Consider the following 19,318-nt stretch of genomic DNA (forward strand, 5'->3'; position numbering starts at 1 on the left):
AGCTGTTATTTAAATATGTGGTGATTTTGTGTTCTGCTTGTGTCTCTTCTCAGGTGAGAAGGTGTTTGACTGGATCTATACCCGCCATCCCAAGTGTAAACCCCAGAGTGACATTACCCCCCACTCTGCTACCGTTATCCCCAGCAGGAGTGATGCCTACCCCACTACCGTTACCCCCAGCAGGCAGTGGCGTCAGGCCAGGGAGGCTCCAGAGAAACGCAGCAGGAGGAGGAAAGCTCCAGGGAACTGGTGGGTCACCAACAACCCCCCAGAGAACGCTGACAGCACCTCTTCATTCCCTCAACAATCCCAGCCTTACCCCAAAAAACCTTCACCCCCTCAACCACAGCCGAACCCAAAAACTCGCAAGGTGGAGAGAAGTAAGTTCCTTGGACCCCCTCAGAATGGCAACACAGCCTCCTCAACTCGACCTGGAGGAGTTCAGACCCCGCTGAAGAGGAAGGACCTCTCCGCCCCCAAGACGGTCAAGTGCTCTCTGGCCACCATTGGCGCCGTCTTCTCCTCGGGCAGAGGAGCGCTCCCGGTGGCCACGGTCAGAAGCAGCACGTGGCATACTTTGGGGGGGAAAACGCTATTCCCTAGAGCGCCTGAGGAGCAGTCAGCCCAGAGCCCCAGCATCGGCCTCAGCTCTGGGCCAGCTAATGACCCCTCCCAGGACCCAACCAGTGACAGGAGCTCCAGCCCTGTGGATCTGAGTGCCAGTACTGTCTGCATAGAGCCTGTTGGACAGCTGGGGAAAAAGAAGACCATACACCGAGACTTCTCCCAAAGCAACAACCGACTCTCAGACAACACGTAAGTACACTCCCAAATACTACTTACTTCTGACTGTTGCTTCTCAACACGCTACTTTTGACTGTTGCTTCTCAACACGCTACTTTTGACTGTTGCTTCTCAACACGCTACTTTTGACTGTTGCTTCTCAACACGCTACTTTTGACTGTTGCTTCTCAACACGCTACTTTTGACTGTTGCTTCTCAACACGCTACTTTTGACTGTTGCTTCTCTACATGTTACTTCTGACTGTTGCTTCTTGTCGTGTCTTTGGCTATGCCGGAATAAGTGATATGACATGCTATTCTATAAAATCCTTTCTCCGTAATTAATATTACCTGATTGAGCTAATCATGTAAATGTAATTAACTAGAAAGTCGGGGCACAACGAAATAATGTTTATAGAGCTGTTATCTTCCGAATAAACTCTTAAAGACCTAGTAATATTTTACATCTATAGCAGTCAATATTAATCGTCACCTTACTTCAGTCTCATCTGAAAAAGTTGTAAATTCTTGGTTATCTTCACGAACCCTGGCTAACAAGTTGAATCAGCAATACAGAATTGGGTTTAATTATTTATTTACTAAATACCTAACTAATCACACAGAATTACATATACAATCATATTAATCATACCTTAATTTCTTGGCGCTACCCATCCCTTAAGCGGGATAATTGTCATCAGCAACCGCTGAATAGTATAGTGCCTCAGTCAAATAATATTACTACAAATATTCATATTCATGAAATCACAAGTGCAATATTGCAAAACACAGTTTCGCCTTTTGTTAATCCACCTGTCATCTCAGATATTGAAATGATGCTTTACAGCGAAAGCAATCCAAGCGTTTGTGTAAGTTTATCGATCGCATGACAAAACATTAAGTACACTTAGCATCAGGTAGCTCGGTCACGGAAATCAGAAAAGCAATCAAATTAATCGTTTACCTTTGATCTTCGGATGTTTTCACTCACGAGACTCCCATTTACATAATTAATGTTCCTTTTGTTCCATTAAGATTATTTTGATATCCAAAATACCTGTTTGTTTGGTGCATTATGTTCAGAAATCCACAGGAAAGAGCGGTCACGACAACGCAGACAAATTCCAAATAATATCCGTAATGTCCACAGAAACATGTCAAACGTTTTTTATAATCAATCCTCAACCGCAAATGTCTTTCACAGTAGGAGAGGGAAAAGCAATACCTATCCAAACTCTGTTGCACGAGCAAAACTCATGTGACCACTTGACGCGATGTTATCGTTCTGGCTCATTTTTCAAAATAAAAGCTTGAAACTATGTCTAAAGACTGTTGACACCTTGAGGAAGCGATAGGAAAAGGAATCTGATTGATATCCCTTTAAATGGAGCAATGGGAGGCTATGGAACATGGAGTTTTCAAAATAGAAGCCACTTCCTGGTTTGATTTTTCTCATGGTTTCGCCTGCAATATCAGTTCTGTTATACTCACAGACAATATTTTGACAGTTTTGGAAACTTTAGAGTGTTTTCTAAATGCATATTCTAGCATCTGGTCCTGAGAAATAGGCTGTTTACTTTGGGAACGTTATTTTTCCAAACATAAAAATATTGCCCCCTAGCTTCAAGAGGTTAATTACAAATTATGTCATAAAGGAAAACGTCCCTAGCGGGCGGAACCGATATGACAGCTTGTTACACAAAGGAAAAGGGCTGGGTTTGAGTGAAAGAGTGGGAAGACTGAGGGACAAAGGAAGAAGCTGTGCTATCGTAAATACAGTATCTTATGCATTCTAAATTACCTCTCATTTGGAAAAGGAAAGTGCAATAAATATTTACTCTGAGCTGCGCTTCGGCAGGTTGTGGGAGATGGAAGTCCGTGTTGCCCAAACGAGTCCTTTGTCCTTTGAAGAATGTCTCTGGTGGTAAATTGGATACGTTGTAGTAACATCGTTGTGTGGTCGACGGGATACTCTGTCTCTGTTCTTTCCTGGCCCACGTTTGCAGCTGCTCTTGCTAACTCAACGGCTAGGAGGTATCACTTCTGTAGTGAATAAGAGTTCAAAGTTCATACCATTCGCAACCAAAGCTCACGCTGAGGTTGGCTTAGTTCTGTAGTTGACATGTTAGTCCTTTTAACGCAGAGGCTGCAGACCTCACGTACTTGGAACAGGAGGTTACATTTTCATCAAGACTTTATATAGTGGAGCGAGAAGGGTGTGTTTGAAAAGTTGTGTAACCCATGTCCCTTCACAGGGGCGGGCCACTGATTGAGCAGAGCCCTAACCTTATGAAAACCCAAATCTCTCATTTGGAAGATAAAATTACATTTAATCTCTTCACCAATAATTTTATATTCAAACATTTAAATTGAACAACAACTCTATGTGAAACCGATAACTACAATGTGCAGACTTTCCACTGTAGAGCTTATGTCATCTTATCATTGATGAGAATGTCTCAGATGACAACCGAACTGACATCATATTCATTAAGTACCACTGCATATGTTCAATTGGTCAGATTACCAGAATATAGTTCATTTCCCCCCCACCTTCTGATGTTCCCAGAATCTCTTTTAACCAAGGGATTTTCAAATGTCACATCAGTAGGGTAGAGAGAGGAAAAAGGGGGAGAAGAGGTATTTATGACTGTCATAAACCTACCCCCAGGCCAACATTGTGACACAAATACAGTGGGGCAAGTTCTCCCACTTAAAAAGATGAGAGAGGCCTGTAATTTTCATCATAGGTACACTTCAACTATGACAGACAAAATGAGAAGAAAGAAAATCCAGAAAATCACATTGTAGGATTTTTTATGAATTTATTTGCAAATTATGGTGGAAAATAAGTATTTGGTCACCTACAAACAAGCAATATGTCTGGCTCTCACAGACCTGTAACTTCCTCTTGGTGTTAGGGGGCAGTATTTTAATTTTGGGGAAAAAAACGTTCCCGTTTTAAACGGGATATTTTGTCAGGAAAAGATGCTAGAATATGCATATAATTGGATAGAAAACACTCTAATGTTTCCAAAACTGTAAAGATAGTGTCTGTGAGTATAACATAACTGATGTTGCAGGCGAAAGCCTGAGAAAAATCCAATCCGGAAGTGCCCCAGGTTTTCAATGACTCGTTCCAATGACCCTATATGTCTGTGAATGTACCATCAACGAGCCGTAGGAGGGCTCATTGCGTAAGTGGTCACATGGTGGCTCCGAGAGAGATTCTCGCGTAAAGTGCAGAGGTAGCCATTACTCCAATCGGTCCTAGAGAAAATGGAATTGTCCCGACGGATATATTATCGAATAGATATTAGAAAAACACCTTGAGGATGGATTCTAAACAATGTTTGCCATGTTTCTGTCGATATTATGGAGCTAATTTGGAATATTTTTCGGCGTTGTGGTGACCGCAATTTCTGGGCGATTTCTCAGCCAAACGTGAAGAACAAACAGCTATTTCGCCTAAAAAAATTATATTTTGGGAAAAAATGAACTTTGGCTATCTACCTGGGAGTCTCTTGAGTGAAAACATCCGAAGTTCATCAAAGGTAAACGATTTAATTTGATTGCTTTTCTGATTTCCGTGACAAGTTTGCCTGCTGCTAGCAAGGCATAATGCTATGCTAGGCTATGATAAACTTACACAAATGCTTTTCTAGCGTTGGCTGTAAAGCATATTTTGAAAATCTGAGATGACAGGGTGATTAACAAAAGGCTAAGCTGTGTTCCAATATATTTCACTTGTGATTTTCATGAATAGGAATATTTTCTAGGAAGATTTATGTTCGTTGCGTTATGCTAATTAGTGTCAGATGATGATAACAGTCCCGTTCACGGGCTGGGTGTCTACAGGTTAAGAGGCTCCTCTGTCCTCCACTCATTACCTGTATTAATGGCACCTGTTTGAACTTGTTATCAGTATAAAAGACACCTGTCCACAACCTCAAACAGTCACACTCCAAACTCCACTATGGCCAAGACCAAAGAGCTGTCAAAGGATACCAGAAACAAAATTGTAGACCTGCACCAGGCTGGGAAGACTGAATCTGCAATAGGTAAGCAGCTTGGTTTGAAGAAATCAACTGTGGGAGCAATTATTAGGAAATGGAAGACATACAAGACCACTGATAATCTCCCTCGTACTGGGGCTCCACGCAAAATCTCACCCCGTGGGGTCAAGATGATCACAAGAACGGTGAGCAAAAATCCCAGAACCACACGGGGGGACCTAGTGAATGACCTGCAGAGAGCTGGGACCAAAGTAACAAAGCCTACCATCAGTAACACACTACGCCGCCAGGGACTCAAATCCTGCAATGCCAGACGTGTCCCCCTGCTTAAGCCAGTACATGTCCAGGCCTGTCTGAAGTTTGCTAGAGAGCATTTGGATGATCCAGAAGAAGATTGGGAGAATGTCATATGGTCAGATGAAACCAAAATATAACTTTTTGGTAAAAACTCAACTCGTTGTGTTTGGAGGACAAAGAATGCTGAGTTGCATCCAAAGAACACCATACCTACTGTGAAGCATGGGGGTGGAAACATCATGCTTTGGGGCTGTTTTTCTGCAAAGGGACCAGGACGACTGATCCGTGTAAAGGAAATAATGAATGGGGCCATGTATCGTGAGATTTTGAGTGAAAACCTCCTTCCATCAGCAAGGGCATTGAAGATGAAACGTGGCTGGTTCTTTCAGCATGACAATGATCCCAAACACACTGCCTGGGCAACGAAGGAGTGGCTTCGTAAGAAGCATTTCAAGGTCCTGGAGTGGCCTAGCCAGTCTCCAGATCTCAACCCCATAGAAAATCTTTGGAGGGAGTTGAAAGTCAGTGTTGCCCAGCAACAGCCCCAAAACATCACTGCTCTAGAGGAGATCTGCATGGAGGAATGGGCCAAAATACCAGCAACAGTGTGTGAAGACTTACAGAAAACGTTTGACCTCTGTCATTGCCAAGAAAGGGTATATAACAAAGTATTGAGAAACTTTTGTTATTGACCAAATACTTATTTTCCACCATAATTTGCAAATAAATTCATAAAAAAATCCTACAATGTGATTTTCTAGATTTTTTTTCTTCTCATTTTGTCTGTCATAGTTGAAGTGTACCTATGATGAAAATTACAGGCCTCTCTCATCTTTTTTAATTGGGAGAACTTGCACAATTGGTGGCTGACTAAATACTTTTTTGCCCCCCTGTAAATAAAATAAAAAATTGGCCGATTAATCGGTATAGGCTTTTTTTGGTCCTCCAATAATCGTTATCTGCGTTGAAAAATCATAATCGGTCGACTTCTTGTTAGTTCTAACTGTTGCTTCTCAGCATCTTTTACTTCTGATTGTTGCTTCTAAACACTGTTTTCATTGTATTTTACCTTTATTTAACTAGGCAAGTCAGTTAAGAACAAATTCTTATTTTCAATGACGGCCTAGGAACAACTGCCTTGTTCAGGGGCAGAACGATAGATTTTTACCCTGTTCAGCTCGGGGATTCGATATTGCAACCTTTCAGTTACAAGTCCAACACTCTAACCACTAGGCTACCTGCCGCCCCAGGACATCGCTTTGTGCACGGGGGCATTGTCATGGTAAAACAGGAAAGGGCCTTCTCCAAACTGTTGCCACAAAGTTGGAAGCACAGAATCATCTAGAATGTCATTGTACGCTGTAGCGTTAAGATTCACTGGAACTAAGGGGGTTAGCCCGAACTATGAAAAACAGCCCCAGGCCATTATTCCTCCCCCACCAAACTTTACAGTTTGCACTATGCATTGGGACAGGTAGCGTCCTCCTGGCATCCGCCAGATGGTGAAGCGTGATTCATCACTCCAGAGAGCACGTTTCCACTGCTCCAGAGTCCAATTTTATACACTTGTCAGCAACGGGTGTGGCTGAAATAGCCAATTCCACCAACAGGTGTGGCTGAAATAGCCGTTTCCACCAACGGGTGTGGCTGAAATAGCCGATTCCACCAACGGGTGTGGCTGAAATAGACAGATCCACCAACTTGAAGGGGTTTCCACATACTGCTGTATGTGTATGTATATATATATGTATATATATGGTGTATTTCTGACTGTTGCTTCTCTTCTAAACAACGTTATGAGTGACTGTTGTCCAACATGACACTGTCAGGAGATCCATTCCTTTTTGTCAACAGGTTAAAAGGGTTCAAAAGCGGACCGTCTTCCATGATTGAACTGGAGGATTATGAAGAGAATGACGACATCTGTAAGTACGGAGCCTTGAGCCTGTTGTCCTATGGAGCCTATTGTCCTATGGAGCCTATTGTCCTAACCTAGTGTGTCCTATGGAGCCTGTTGTCCTAACCTAGTGTGTCCTATGGAGCCTGTTGTCCTAACCTAGTGTGTCCTATGGAGCCTGTTGTCCTAACCTAGTGTGTCCTGTGATGCATGTTGTCCTAACCTAGTGTGTCCTATGGAGCCTATTGTCCTAACCTAGTGTGTCCTATGGAGCCTGTTGTCCTAACCTAGTGTGTCCTATGGAGCTTATTGTCCTAACCTAGTGTGTCCTATGGAGCCTGTTGTCCTAACCTAGTGTGTCCTATGGAGCCTATTGTCCTAACCTAGTGTGTCCTATGGAGCCTGTTGTCCTAACCTAGTGTGTCCTATGGAGCCTGTTGTCCTATGGAGCCTATTGTCCTATGGAGCCTATTGTCCTAACCTAGTGTGTCCTATGGAGCCTGTTGTCCTAACCTAGTGTGTCCTATGGAGCCTGTTGTCCTAACCTAGTGTGTCCTATGGAGCCTGTTGTCCTAACCTAGTGTGTCCTATGGAGTCTGTTGTCCTAACCTAGTGTGTCCTATGGAGCCTGTTGTCCTAACCTAGTGTGTCCTATGGTGCCTGTTGTCCTAACCTAGTGTGTCCTATGGAGCCTGTTGTCCTAACCTAGTGTGTCCTATGGAGCCTATTGTCCTAACCTAGTGTGTCCTATGGAGCCTGTTGTCCTAACCTAGTGTGTCCTATGGAGCCTGTTGTCCTAACCTAGTGTGTCCTATGGAGCCTGTTGTCCTAACCTAGTGTGTCCTATGGTGCCTGTTGTCCTAACCTAGTGTGTCCTATGGTGCCTGTTGTCCTAACCTAGTGTGTCCTATGGAGCTTATTGTCCTAACCTAGTGTGTCCTATGGAGCCTGTTGTCCTAACCTAGTGTTTCCTATGGAGCCTGTTGTCCTAACCTATTGTGTCCTATGGTGCATGTTGTCCTAACCTAGTGTGTCCTATGGAGCCTATTGTCCTAACCTAGTGTGTCCTGTGATGCTTGTTGTCCTAACCTAGTGTGTCCTATGGAGCCTATTGTCCTAACCTAGTGTGTCCTATGGAGCCTGTTGTCCTAACCTAGTATGTCCTATGGAGCCTATTGTCCTATGGAGCCTGTTGTCCTATGGAGCCTATTGTCCTAACCTAGTGTGTCCTATGGAGCCTGTTGTCCTATGGAGCCTATTGTCCTATGGAGCCTATTGTCCTAACCTAGTGTGTCCTATGGAGCCTGTTGTCCTAACCTAGTGTGTCCTATGGAGCCTGTTGTCCTAACCTAGTGTGTCCTATGGAGCCTATTGTCCTAACCTAGTGTGTCCTATGGAGCCTATTGTCCTAACCTAGTGTGTCCTATGGAGCCTGTTGTCCTAACCTAGTGTGTCCTATAGTGCATGTTGTCCTAACCTAGTGTGTCCTATGGTGCATGTTGTCCTAACCTTGTGTGTCCTATGGAGCCTGTTGTCCTAACCTAGTGTGTCCTATGGAGCCTGTTGTCCTAACCTAGTGTGTCCTATGGAGCCTGTTGTCCTAACCTAGTGTGTCCTATGGAGCCTGTTGTCCTAACCTAGTGTGTCCTATGGAGCCTATTGTCCTAACCTAGTGTGTCCTATGGAGCCTATTGTCCTAACCTATTGTGTCCTATGGAGCCTGTTGTCCTAACCTAGTGTGTCCTATGGAGCCTGTTGTCCTAACCTAGTGTGTCCTATGGAGCCTGTTGTCCTAACCTAGTGTGTCCTATGGAGCCTGTTGTCCTAACCTAGTGTGTCCTATGGAGCCTGTTGTCCTAACCTAGTGTGTCCTATGGAGCATGTTGTCCTAACCTAGTGTGTCCTATGGAGCATGTTGTCCTAACCTAGTGTGTCCTATGGAGCCTATTGTCCTAACCTAGTGTGTCCTATGGAGCCTGTTGTCCTATGGAGCCTATTGTCCTAACCTAGTGTGTCCTATGGAGCATGTTGTCCTAACCTAGTGTGTCCTATGGAGTCTGTTGTCCTATGGAGCCTATTGTCCTAACCTAGTGTGTCCTATGGAGCATGTTGTCCTAACCTAGTGTGTCATATGGAGCATGTTGTCCTAACCTAGTGTGTCCTATGGAGCCTATTGTCCTAACCTAGTGTGTCCTATGGAGCCTATTGTCCTAACCTAGTGTGTCCTATGGAGCATGTTGTCCTAACCTAGTGTGTCCTATGGAGCATGTTGTCCTAACCTAGTGTGTCCTATGGAGCCTGTTGTCCTAACCTAGTGTGTCCTATGGAGCCTATTGTCCTAACCTATTGTGTCCTATGGAGCCTGTTGTCCTAACCTAGTGTGTCGTATGGTGCATGTTGTCCTAACCTAGTGTGTCCTATGGAGCCTGTTGTCCTAACCTAGTGTGTCCTATGGAGCCTGTTGTCCTAACCTAGGGTGTCCTATGGAGCCTGTTGTCCTAACCTAGTGTGTCCTATGGAGCCTGTTGTCCTATGGAGCCTATTGTCCTAACCTAGTGTGTCCTATGGAGCATGTTGTCCTAACCTAGTGTGTCCTATGGAGCCTATTGTCCTAACCTAGTGTGTCCTATGGAGCCTATTGTCCTAACCTAGTGTGTCCTATGGAGCATGTTGTCCTAACCTAGTGTGTCCTATGGAGCATGTTGTCCTAACCTAGTGTGTCCTATGGAGCCTGTTGTCCTAACCTAGTGTGTCCTATGGAGCCTATTGTCCTAACCTAGTGTGTCCTATGGAGCCTGTTGTCCTATGGAGCCTATTGTCCTAACCTAGTGTGTCCTATGGAGCATGTTGTCCTAACCTAGTGTGTCCTATGGAGCCTGTTGTCCTATGGAGCCTATTGTCCTAACCTAGTGTGTCCTATGGAGCATGTTGTCCTAACCTAGTGTGTCCTATGGAGCCTGTATTGCTTCTGTTTTACTGATTCCTGTTTGTTTGCTTGGACTTTTCCAATTTATTGTTTTAATTTAAAGTGTGTTGGGATTTTATATGCACTTTAAGTGAAGTTTGATATGAGACATTTAAAGTACAGAGCCTTCAGGACGTATTCCTACCCTTTTGACTTATTTTGTTGTGTTACAGCCTGAGTTCAGAATGGATCCAAATAAAGTCACCCATCTACACACAGTACTCCTTAATGACAAAGTGAAAATATGTTTTTCCAAACGTTTGCTAATTTATTGAAAATGTAATGCAGAAATATATAATTTACCTATGTATTCTCCCCCCCCTCTTGAGTCAATACTTTCTATAAGCACTTTTGGCAAATATTACAGCAGTCTTTCTGAGTATGCCTCTAAAAGCTTGCACACCAGGATTGTGCAACATTTTCCCATTTTTCTTTTCAAAATTCTTGAAGCTCTGTCAAATTGGTTATTGATCTTTGCTAGACAACCATTTTCAGGTCTTGCCATAGATTTTCAAGTAGATTTAAGTCAATACTATAACTCGGCCACTCAGAAACATTCACTGTCTTCTTGGTAAGTAACTCCAGTGTAGATTTGGCCTTATTGTTCTGCTGAAAGGTGAATTCACCTCTGTGTCTGGTGGAAGGCAGACTGAACCAGGATTTCCTATAGGTTTTTGCCTGTGCTTTGTGCCACTCTGTTTATCCTGAAAAACTCCCTAGTCCTTAACGATTACAAGCATACCCATAACATGATGCAGCCACCACTATGCTTGAACATATGGAGTTTGGTACTCTGTAATGTGTTGTATTGGATTTGCCCCAAACATAACACTTTGTATTCAGGACAAAATGTAAATTGCTTTACCAGATCTTTTGCAGTTTTGCTTTAGTGCCTCGTTGCAAACAGGATGCATGTTCTGGAATATTTGTTATTCTGTACAGGCTTCCTTCATTTCACTATGTCAATTAGGTTAGTATTGTGGAGTTACTACAATGTTGTCGATTCATCCTGTTTTCTCCTATCACAGCCATTCAACCCTAACGTCACCATTGGCCTCGTGGTTATGTGTAGGGTATAGAGATGAGGTAGTCGTTCAATACTATTACGTTACACAGTCAGTCCATGCAATTTATGTGACTCATTTAGCGAGTTGTTACTCCTGAACTTATTTAGTCTTGCCATAACAAAGGGGTTGAATTGTTATTGAATCAAGACATTTCAGCTTTTCATTTTTCATTTATTTGTAAAATGTTCTAAAAACATAGTTCCAATTTGACATTATGGGCTATTGTGTGTAGGCCAGTGACACACAAAACATCTCTATTTAATTCATTTTAAATTCAGGATGTAAAAACAAAATGTGGAAAAAGTCAAGGGGTGTGAATACTTTCTGAAGGCACTGATGTGTTGGACAGACCTGTTTCCAGGATGACTGCAGAGCCAACCCAGGAACTTTACAATCCATTTATTGATACAGTGCCTTGCGAAAGTATTCGGCCCCCTTGAACTTTTCGACCTTTTGCCACATTTCAGGCTTCAAACATAAAGAAATAAAACTGTATTTTTTGTGAAGAATCAACAACAAGTGGGACACAATCATGAAGTGGAACGACATTTATTGGATATTTCAAACTTTTTTAACAAATCAAAAACTGAAAAATTGGGCGTGCAAAATTATTCAGCCCCCTTAAGTTAATACTTTGTAGCGCCACCGTTTGCTGCGATTACAGCTGTAAGTCACTTGGGGTATGTCTCTATCAGTTTTGCACATCGAGAGACTGACATTTTTTCCCATTCCTCCTTGCAAAACAGCTCGAGCTCAGTGAGGTTGGATGGAGAGCATTTGTGAACAGCAGTTTTCAGTTCTTTCCACAGATTCTCGATTGGATTCAGGTCTGGACTTTGACTTGGCCAGTCTAACACCTGGATATGTTTATTTTTGAACCATTCCATTGTAGATTTTGCTTTATGTTTTGGATCATTGTCTTGTTGGAAGACAAATCTCCGTCCCAGTCTCAGGTCTTTTGCAGACTCCATCAGGTTTTCTTCCAGAATGGTCCTGTATTTGGCTCCATCCATCTTTCCATCAATTTTAACCATCTTCCCTGTCCCTGCTGAAGAAAAGCAGGCCCAAACCATGATGCTGCCACCACCATGTTTGACAGTGGGGATGGTGTGTTCAGCTGTGTTGCTTTTACGCCAAACATAACGTTTTGCATTGTTGCCAAAAAAGTTCCATTTTGGTTTCATCTGACCAGAGCACCTTCTTCCACATGTTTGGTGTGTCTCCCAGGTGGCTTGTGGCAAACTTTAAACTACACTTTTTATGGATATCTTTAAGAAATGGCTTTCTTCTTGCCACTCTTCCAAAAAGGCCAGATTTGTGCAATATACGACTGATTGTTGTCCTATGGACAGAGTCTCCCACCTCAGCTGTAGATCTCTGCAGTTCATCCAGAGTGATCATGGGCCTCTTGGCTGCATCTCTGATCAGTCTTCTCCTTGTATGAGCTGAAAGTTTAGAGGGACGGCCAGGTCTTGGTAGATTTGCAGTGGTCTGATACTCCTTCCATTTCAATATTATCGCTTGCACAGTGCTCCTTGGGATGTTTAAAGCTTGGGAAATCTTTTTGTATCCAAATCCGGGCTTTACACTTCTTCACAACAGTATCTCGGACCTGCCTGGTGTGTTCCTTGTTCTTCATGATGCTCTCTGCGCTTTTAACGGACCTCTGAGACTATCACAGTGCAGGTGCATTTATACGGAGACTTGATTACACACAGGTGAATTGTATTTATCATCATTAGTCATTTAGGTCAACATTGGATCATTCAGAGATCCTCACTGAACTTCTGGAGAGAGTTTGCTGCACTGAAAGTAAAGGGGCTGAATAGTTTTGCACGCCCAATTTTTCAGTTTTTGATTTGTTAAAAAAGTTTTAAATATCCAATAAATGTTGTTCCACTTCATGATTGTGTCCCACTTGTTGTTGATTCTTCACAAAAAAATACAGTTTTATATCTTTATGTTTGAAGCCTGAAATGTGGCAAAAGGTCGCAAAGTTCAAGGGGGCCGAATACTTTCGCAAGGCACTGTATACTACTTTCTTATTATTCCACTGACCTCTAACCCTGCCCTCTTCATGACAGGTGTCCAGTCGTTCAGAGTGACGCCCCATCCGTCTGTCCATCAGTCTGTCCCTCCTGGCATCGTGCTGTCGGACCCTGAGGCTGTGACTGAGCTTTGTGCTCCTCCTCTCAGAGCCATCACACTGCAGCTGGAGGACAAGGCCAACCTCACAGACTGGATGGCTTTGCTCTGGCCTGCCACTGGGAAACGTATGTACACACAGACAGAGATGGGGCAATAGGTCAACAATAGTGTGATGTTGTCCTGTGTTGTGTTATCAGAGGGAGGCCAGATCAGCCCAGATCATTTCCAGTGGTTCTCGTATCGAGACAGAGCTCTTGGTTACAAGATGGACCTTCTGGCTGAAACCTTCTCCAATGGAAAGATCTTGCTGGGCTCCTACATGAAGAAACCTCTGCTGGTGGACCACAGCGCCACCACTGTGAGTAACCCTGACCTCTAACCCCTAACCCTCTACTGGTCGACAACAGCCCTAGCACTCTGAGTAACCTTTAACCCCTGATCCCTAAAACCATCAGGGATGCAAAATTGTCGCTTTTCTGCGATATTCGCCATTTTGATTTCTAAATAGGCCATCCACGTGAATCGTGTAGATCCGAAGAATGAACGATTTGAGCTTGGAAGGGGGTTGTGGTCTGTTCTCTGTTTCTCACATCGAAATCATTGACTGAGCACAGAATACACCCCTACGCGTTCTACAAAGACAATATCAGAGTTCAGTGTGATGTCAGATACACTACATTACCAACAGCCCTGATGTTTGGCGATTAGGCCAGGCTCGCAGTCAGTGTTCCAAATCATCTCAATGGGGTTGAGGTCAGGGCTCTGTGCAGGCCAATCAAGTTCTTCTACACCGATCTCAACAAACCATTATTTCTGTATGGACCTCGCTTTGTGCACAGGGGCATTGTCATGCTGAAACAGGAAAGGGCATTCCCCAAACTGTTGCCACAAAGGTCGAAGCACAGAATCGTCTAAAATCTGTGCTTTGACCTTTGTGGCAACAGTTTGGGGAAGGCCCTTTCCTGTTTCAGCATGACAATGCCCCTGTGTATGCCGTATCGTCAAGATTTCCCTTCACAGGAACTAAGGGGCCCGAACCATGAAAAACAACCCCAGACCATTATTCCTCCTCCACCAAACATGTTTAAATGTCTTACTCACGTCGGCCACAGAGGAGAGCCCACAGTCCTTGGTAGCAGGCCATTTCCGTGGCACTGTGTTATCCTCAAAGTGGGCAAAGAAGATGTTTAGCTTGTCTGGAAGCAAGATGTCGGTGTCCACGACAAGGATAGTTTTCTTTTTTGAAGTCCGTCATTGTCTGCCACATACGTCTCGTGTCTGAGCCGTTCAAATGCGACTCCACTTTGTCTCTATACTGACGGTTTGTCTGTTTGATTGCCTTATGGAGGGAATAACTACACTGTTGGTATTCAGCCATATTCCCAGTCACCTGGCCACGGTTAAATGCGGTATTTTGCGCTTTCAGTTTTGCGCGAATGCTGCCATCTATCCACGGTTTGTGGTTAGGGTAGGTTTTAAGGGTCGGGTCGGCTTCTGGAATCAGTTCAATTGCCCTTGGGGGTGCAAACAAAGGATCTGCTTCGGGAAAGTCGTGTTCCTGGTCGTAATGGTTCTAGTGCTGATGAGTTACCGCCGCTCTGATATCCAATAGTTCTTCCCGGTTGTATGTAATAATTCTGGGCTAACATTCTAAGAACATTTGTAAGAAATAATACATAAAAAAACAAAATACTGCAAAGTTTTCTAAGAGGAAGAAGTGGGGCAGTCCCATCTTTCGGCACCATTTTAAAAAATTGCATTATGAGACCTGTGTTAATTTTCTATTATTCCTGCTCCAGATGTTTGTCATTATTAGTGGATGTGCATTGTTCTAGTTACATTTGTAACAATTTAATTTTGAAAGCCAGAATAGTGATTATAGCAAAAAAGAGGTTTTGATAAAATGGTGTAATTATTAGTGGGTCTTATGGTTGTGTAAGGCTTATATTTACCTTCTAATTGTGCAACAAAGCTTATTCAGAGAGAACTTTAAAAAAAATCTGGATTTATATTGTGAATCACATTTCACTCCTTAAAAAACAAATCTAGATGAAAATCTAACCGACCCTTATTAACCGGTCAACAAATGTATTTATTTTTACTAACAGTAAAATGATTTTCCTAACAGTATGCATACATACAAGGAATGTAAATGTTTCACTAAGAGATTAATGTAGACAGGCTGGCTATTGTTGCATATGTCTTCCAGTCGAAAGGCCTATTATTCAACAACTCCTGTAATGAAGCAACTGACAAAACCTCATTTTTTTAAACATTTGCCAAAATGCAATTTGTGGGAAAACACTGTTCTTAACAGCGTACCTAATGGTGTGACAGAGATGACAATCTCAGAACCGTAGAATGCAATGGCAACAAATAGTCACAGTGGATGAAACATCTCCTATACACGTCCTGGTAAACTCACTCACCGACTCGTATTCGTCAATGTTATTCTTGGAAGCTGCCCGGAACATATCCCAGTCCGCGTGAGAAAAAACAATCATGAAGCAGGGATTATGTTTGGTCAGACCAGCATTGAATAGTTCTTAGCACGGGGTTTCTAATATGACTAGGATTGGGCCTTTGGCTTCTAGACAACACTTTTTTTGATATATATATATATATATATATGAAAACCAATAGAACAGGAGTGAAATGCTGTTAATGGCACGAGGAAGCCTTTATAAAATAATTGCCATGTTTCTCTGGATGGATTTTGGCTAGGCTACTTTGAAGCAAGGTAAAAACATGCCTCATTATTTGAAGTAATGTACAACGGTCAGGTTTCAAACATGTATACTTTTTTTTTTTTTCAAGTCAAGGCTTGGCTTTTTCAGGAGAGGCTTTATTACTGCCACTTTTAGTTAGCTTGGCGCACATCCGGAGGATAGGGAGCCAATTATGATGTTCAACACAGGAGGGCCAAGCACAGGAAGTAGCTCTTTCATTAGTTTAGTTGGAATAGGGTCCAGTTGGCAGTTCTGTCCTGGCAGTTCTGTGCAGACTCGTGACAACAAAGTTTTGCAGAAATACGCATATTAAAAGAGAGTCCATAAGCTGTTTTCTAATCATCATGATCAAATTACTGCTAGGCCATCCTCCCTTAGGGAATGCTGCTTTTTAGTCAGCTTTGCGACAGTATCAAAATACATTTTGGATTGTTTTTATTCTGCTCAATAAGACTGGAAAAGAAGGATGACCGAACCGCTTTTTACCAGCTAGTTGGAATACCTCCAGGTTGGTGGAGCGTCAGTTCCTAAACATTTTCTGGAGGCTTCAGGGCTCGGGTATTATCTCTATTATACAAGGGTATCAATTTGTTCAGGTGTATAACCTCCTAACCAGCTGTGTGTTGTTGTTGTTCCAGGTGTATAACCTCCTAACCAGCTGTATTTTGTTGTTGTTCCAGGTGTATAACCTCCTAACCAGCTCAGTAACTGTGAAGATCAATGGCAAAGAGAACCATTATAACCCAGGACAGACCTTCATGGTCCCATGTGGTGAGTTTTAACCCAGGACAGACCATGTCTTCTGACCCCCTCCCTGTGTTGTCCAACAGGCCATGTCTTCGGACCCTCTCCCTGTGTTGTCCAACAGGCCATGTCTTCTGACCCCCTCCCTGTGTTGTCTAACAGGCCATGTCTTCGGACCCTCTCCCTGTGTTGTCCAACAGGCCATGTCTTCTGACCCCCTCCCTGTGTTGTCCAACAGGCCATGTCTTCTGACCCTCTCCTGTGTTGTCCAACAGGCCATGTCTTCTGACCCCCTCCCTGTGTTGTCCAACAGGCCATGTCTTCTGACCCTCTCCCTGTGTTGTCCAACAGGCCATGCCTACAGCCTCCACAATCTGACCCAGGAACCTGCTGCTCTACACTTCACCAGGATGCTGGCAGAGAGCTCAGAGTGAGGCCTGGAGACCACAGCCAGGGGCTCAGTAAAGTACAATAGTGACAGGTCAGAGTAGTGAAGGATCCTTACAGACGACCACCAGGTACCTCAACTTATGAGAGACATTCACCCACCTCATTGACATTCCCAAGGACTTAACAGGAAATGACCAGCCAGTGATTTAAATGGAAAAGTTAGAAAGATTAAAATTGTACAGAGGGCTCTGCTGTAAGTGCTTGTTATTGTCTTATTGTCACAGTAACATTTGTAAATAGCAATACTTTTGTTTCTATGGTTTCTTGTGCCCCCCTACTGTGTATATTTAATGTGACCAATGAAATAACTTGTAAAGGCTTCTGGGTATTTTTATTGGAATATTAATCTTCTGTCAACTGTTGCAAACACATGGTATGTAAAAATAAAAAGTAATTCAGCCCTGGCTGTGTTAGCTTTATTCTACTAAACTCAGCAACAAAAAAAAAACATATATTTTTCAGGACCCTGTCTTTCAAAGATAATGTGTAAAAATCAAAATAACTTCACAGATCTTCATTGTAAAGGGTTTAAACACTGTTTCCCAATGCTTGTTCAATGGACCATAAACAATTAATGAACCTGCACCTGTGGAATGGTTCATCTCTAGGGAGATGTCGAACTTCACCAGCAGCCCTTCCTTCAAGCCCTTGTAGACGTTGGACAGCCCCTCATCCATTGCTGTGTAAGCCTCTAAGGCCTTGCCCGTGAGCAATGGGACAAGTCTGCAGGCCTACTCTACCTCCGGCCACTGCCACGTCTTGGCCATGCACTCAAACCTCAGCAGGTAGTTTTCAATGTCCTCCCCATGCTGGTATGAGGGCATCTTTGGCTCCTTCCTCAGGAATGCTGGAAGATGGATGTTTACACTGCTGGACTGGTGTCCTGGTGCTGGGGCTGGGGCTGGCCTCATTACTGCTTGGGGAGCCTTTGAGCCTTTATCGTCCTGGTGTTGGCAGACCCAATCTTGGGCTCTCACTGATGAGTTCCGCTTGGTGAGGAGCTGTGAGGATAGATTGGCGTAGACTCCGTAACTCCTGCTTGAGGTCTTCGTCCCTCCTCTCAAGGCAGGTGATCAGTTGCTGGAAAAGGGCTACCATGGTTGGGTTCTGGTCCCCCAACTGTTCCTTCAGTCAGATGGTCTTTTATGGCTGTATCTGCTGGTTCAACCGGTAGCTCAAACGGTTCTGCTTGTGTTTGGCCACTTGGTCGGGCTCCTAGTTTCTCATTCTTGACCTCTCCTTCACCAGACGATTCCATGGTATTCCACCCCGGTTCAACTTCAGGTACCTTTTCTAACAGTTGATGCTGCTGCTGAGAACGCAATCCTGTACGCATTCCTTTACCTCTCTAGTTGGAAGTCACTGATTTGCGGCGCGCCATAACACCACTGCCACCATATGTCACGTAGAGTAGGCCAGAAGGCTATACTGGAAAACCTAACCTCTATCAAAATACAAAGATGGCGGAGCCGCAAAAGTTATTCTGTGCTTCAGGGTGTTTATTTACATAGTGATTCCTGAACAAAAACAACAGTACTGCCATCAAACGTATACCTTATGGGACAGCTAAACACAATGCTGCCCCATTCACAGCTCAATCCAAAATGGCCTCCCCATGAACTGAAAGAGAGGCTCCCTCAGAACAATTAACACTAATTAAGCAATTACCTAGTCAAACCTACATTTTCCATTTAACTAAACAAACATACGAAAGTATATACATTGCAACATGTTTATGAAACAATATCACAACATAACATTTGCAAAATTACATCACTACTGACAGTGTCTTTCAATATGTACATTTACATTAATGAGCCATTTGGGAGAGGCACTACAAAGTCAGCCCAATTCTCTTTGCTCGGGGACTTATGCATCATACCCGGAAGCTACAGAGATGGAGAGAGAGAGAGGAACAGAACTAACAAACAACGCGCTCATCCATAACATCGATAAGTAAGATACATTTTACTTGTATTATATATGAACATTGACATAAGTGTGAAATGTATGTACTAAAACAGAGAAGTTAACTTGTGTGTCGACCCACATTGTTATCTTATAACGGAGCAGGGAGGAGTGATGAATGTGTGCGTGCGTTAAAGAACCAAATGCTGCCCGCGGCCAGTGACGCACTTCTACGTCACAGAGGGCGTTTGGATGTACTGCCAAGTTCTCTAAATTGATGTTGGAGGCGGCTTATTGTAGAGAAATGAACATTA

The 19,318-nt window shown here is 43.4% G+C and overlaps 1 protein-coding gene across 4 annotated transcripts in view; it reads left to right on the forward strand.

Annotated features, from left to right (window-relative positions):
• Positions 1 to 17,502, forward strand: part of si:ch211-161h7.4 (protein piccolo) — a 48,019-nt gene extending 30,517 nt beyond the window's left edge. For 3 of the 4 annotated variants that reach the window (XM_036945619.1, XM_036945620.1, XM_036945622.1), the window contains 6 exons: positions 54 to 816; positions 6,951 to 7,021; positions 13,110 to 13,298; positions 13,371 to 13,531; positions 16,583 to 16,673; positions 16,998 to 17,502. In XM_036945619.1, coding sequence (XP_036801514.1) covers positions 54 to 816; positions 6,951 to 7,021; positions 13,110 to 13,298; positions 13,371 to 13,531; positions 16,583 to 16,673; positions 16,998 to 17,080 — 1,358 coding nt within the window. In that variant the 3' untranslated portion in view covers positions 17,081 to 17,502. Of the gene's footprint in view, positions 1 to 53; positions 817 to 6,950; positions 7,022 to 13,109; positions 13,299 to 13,370; positions 13,532 to 16,582; positions 16,674 to 16,959 lie in introns of all 4 variants that reach the window. The other variant, XM_036945621.1, reaches the window with a different exon arrangement.
• The last annotated feature ends 1,816 nt before the right edge of the window (positions 17,503 to 19,318 follow it).

The sequence above is a fragment of the Oncorhynchus mykiss genome, chromosome 15 (assembly GCF_013265735.2).
Source record: "Oncorhynchus mykiss isolate Arlee chromosome 15, USDA_OmykA_1.1, whole genome shotgun sequence".
NCBI classification, from domain to species: Eukaryota; Metazoa; Chordata; class Actinopteri; order Salmoniformes; family Salmonidae; genus Oncorhynchus; species Oncorhynchus mykiss.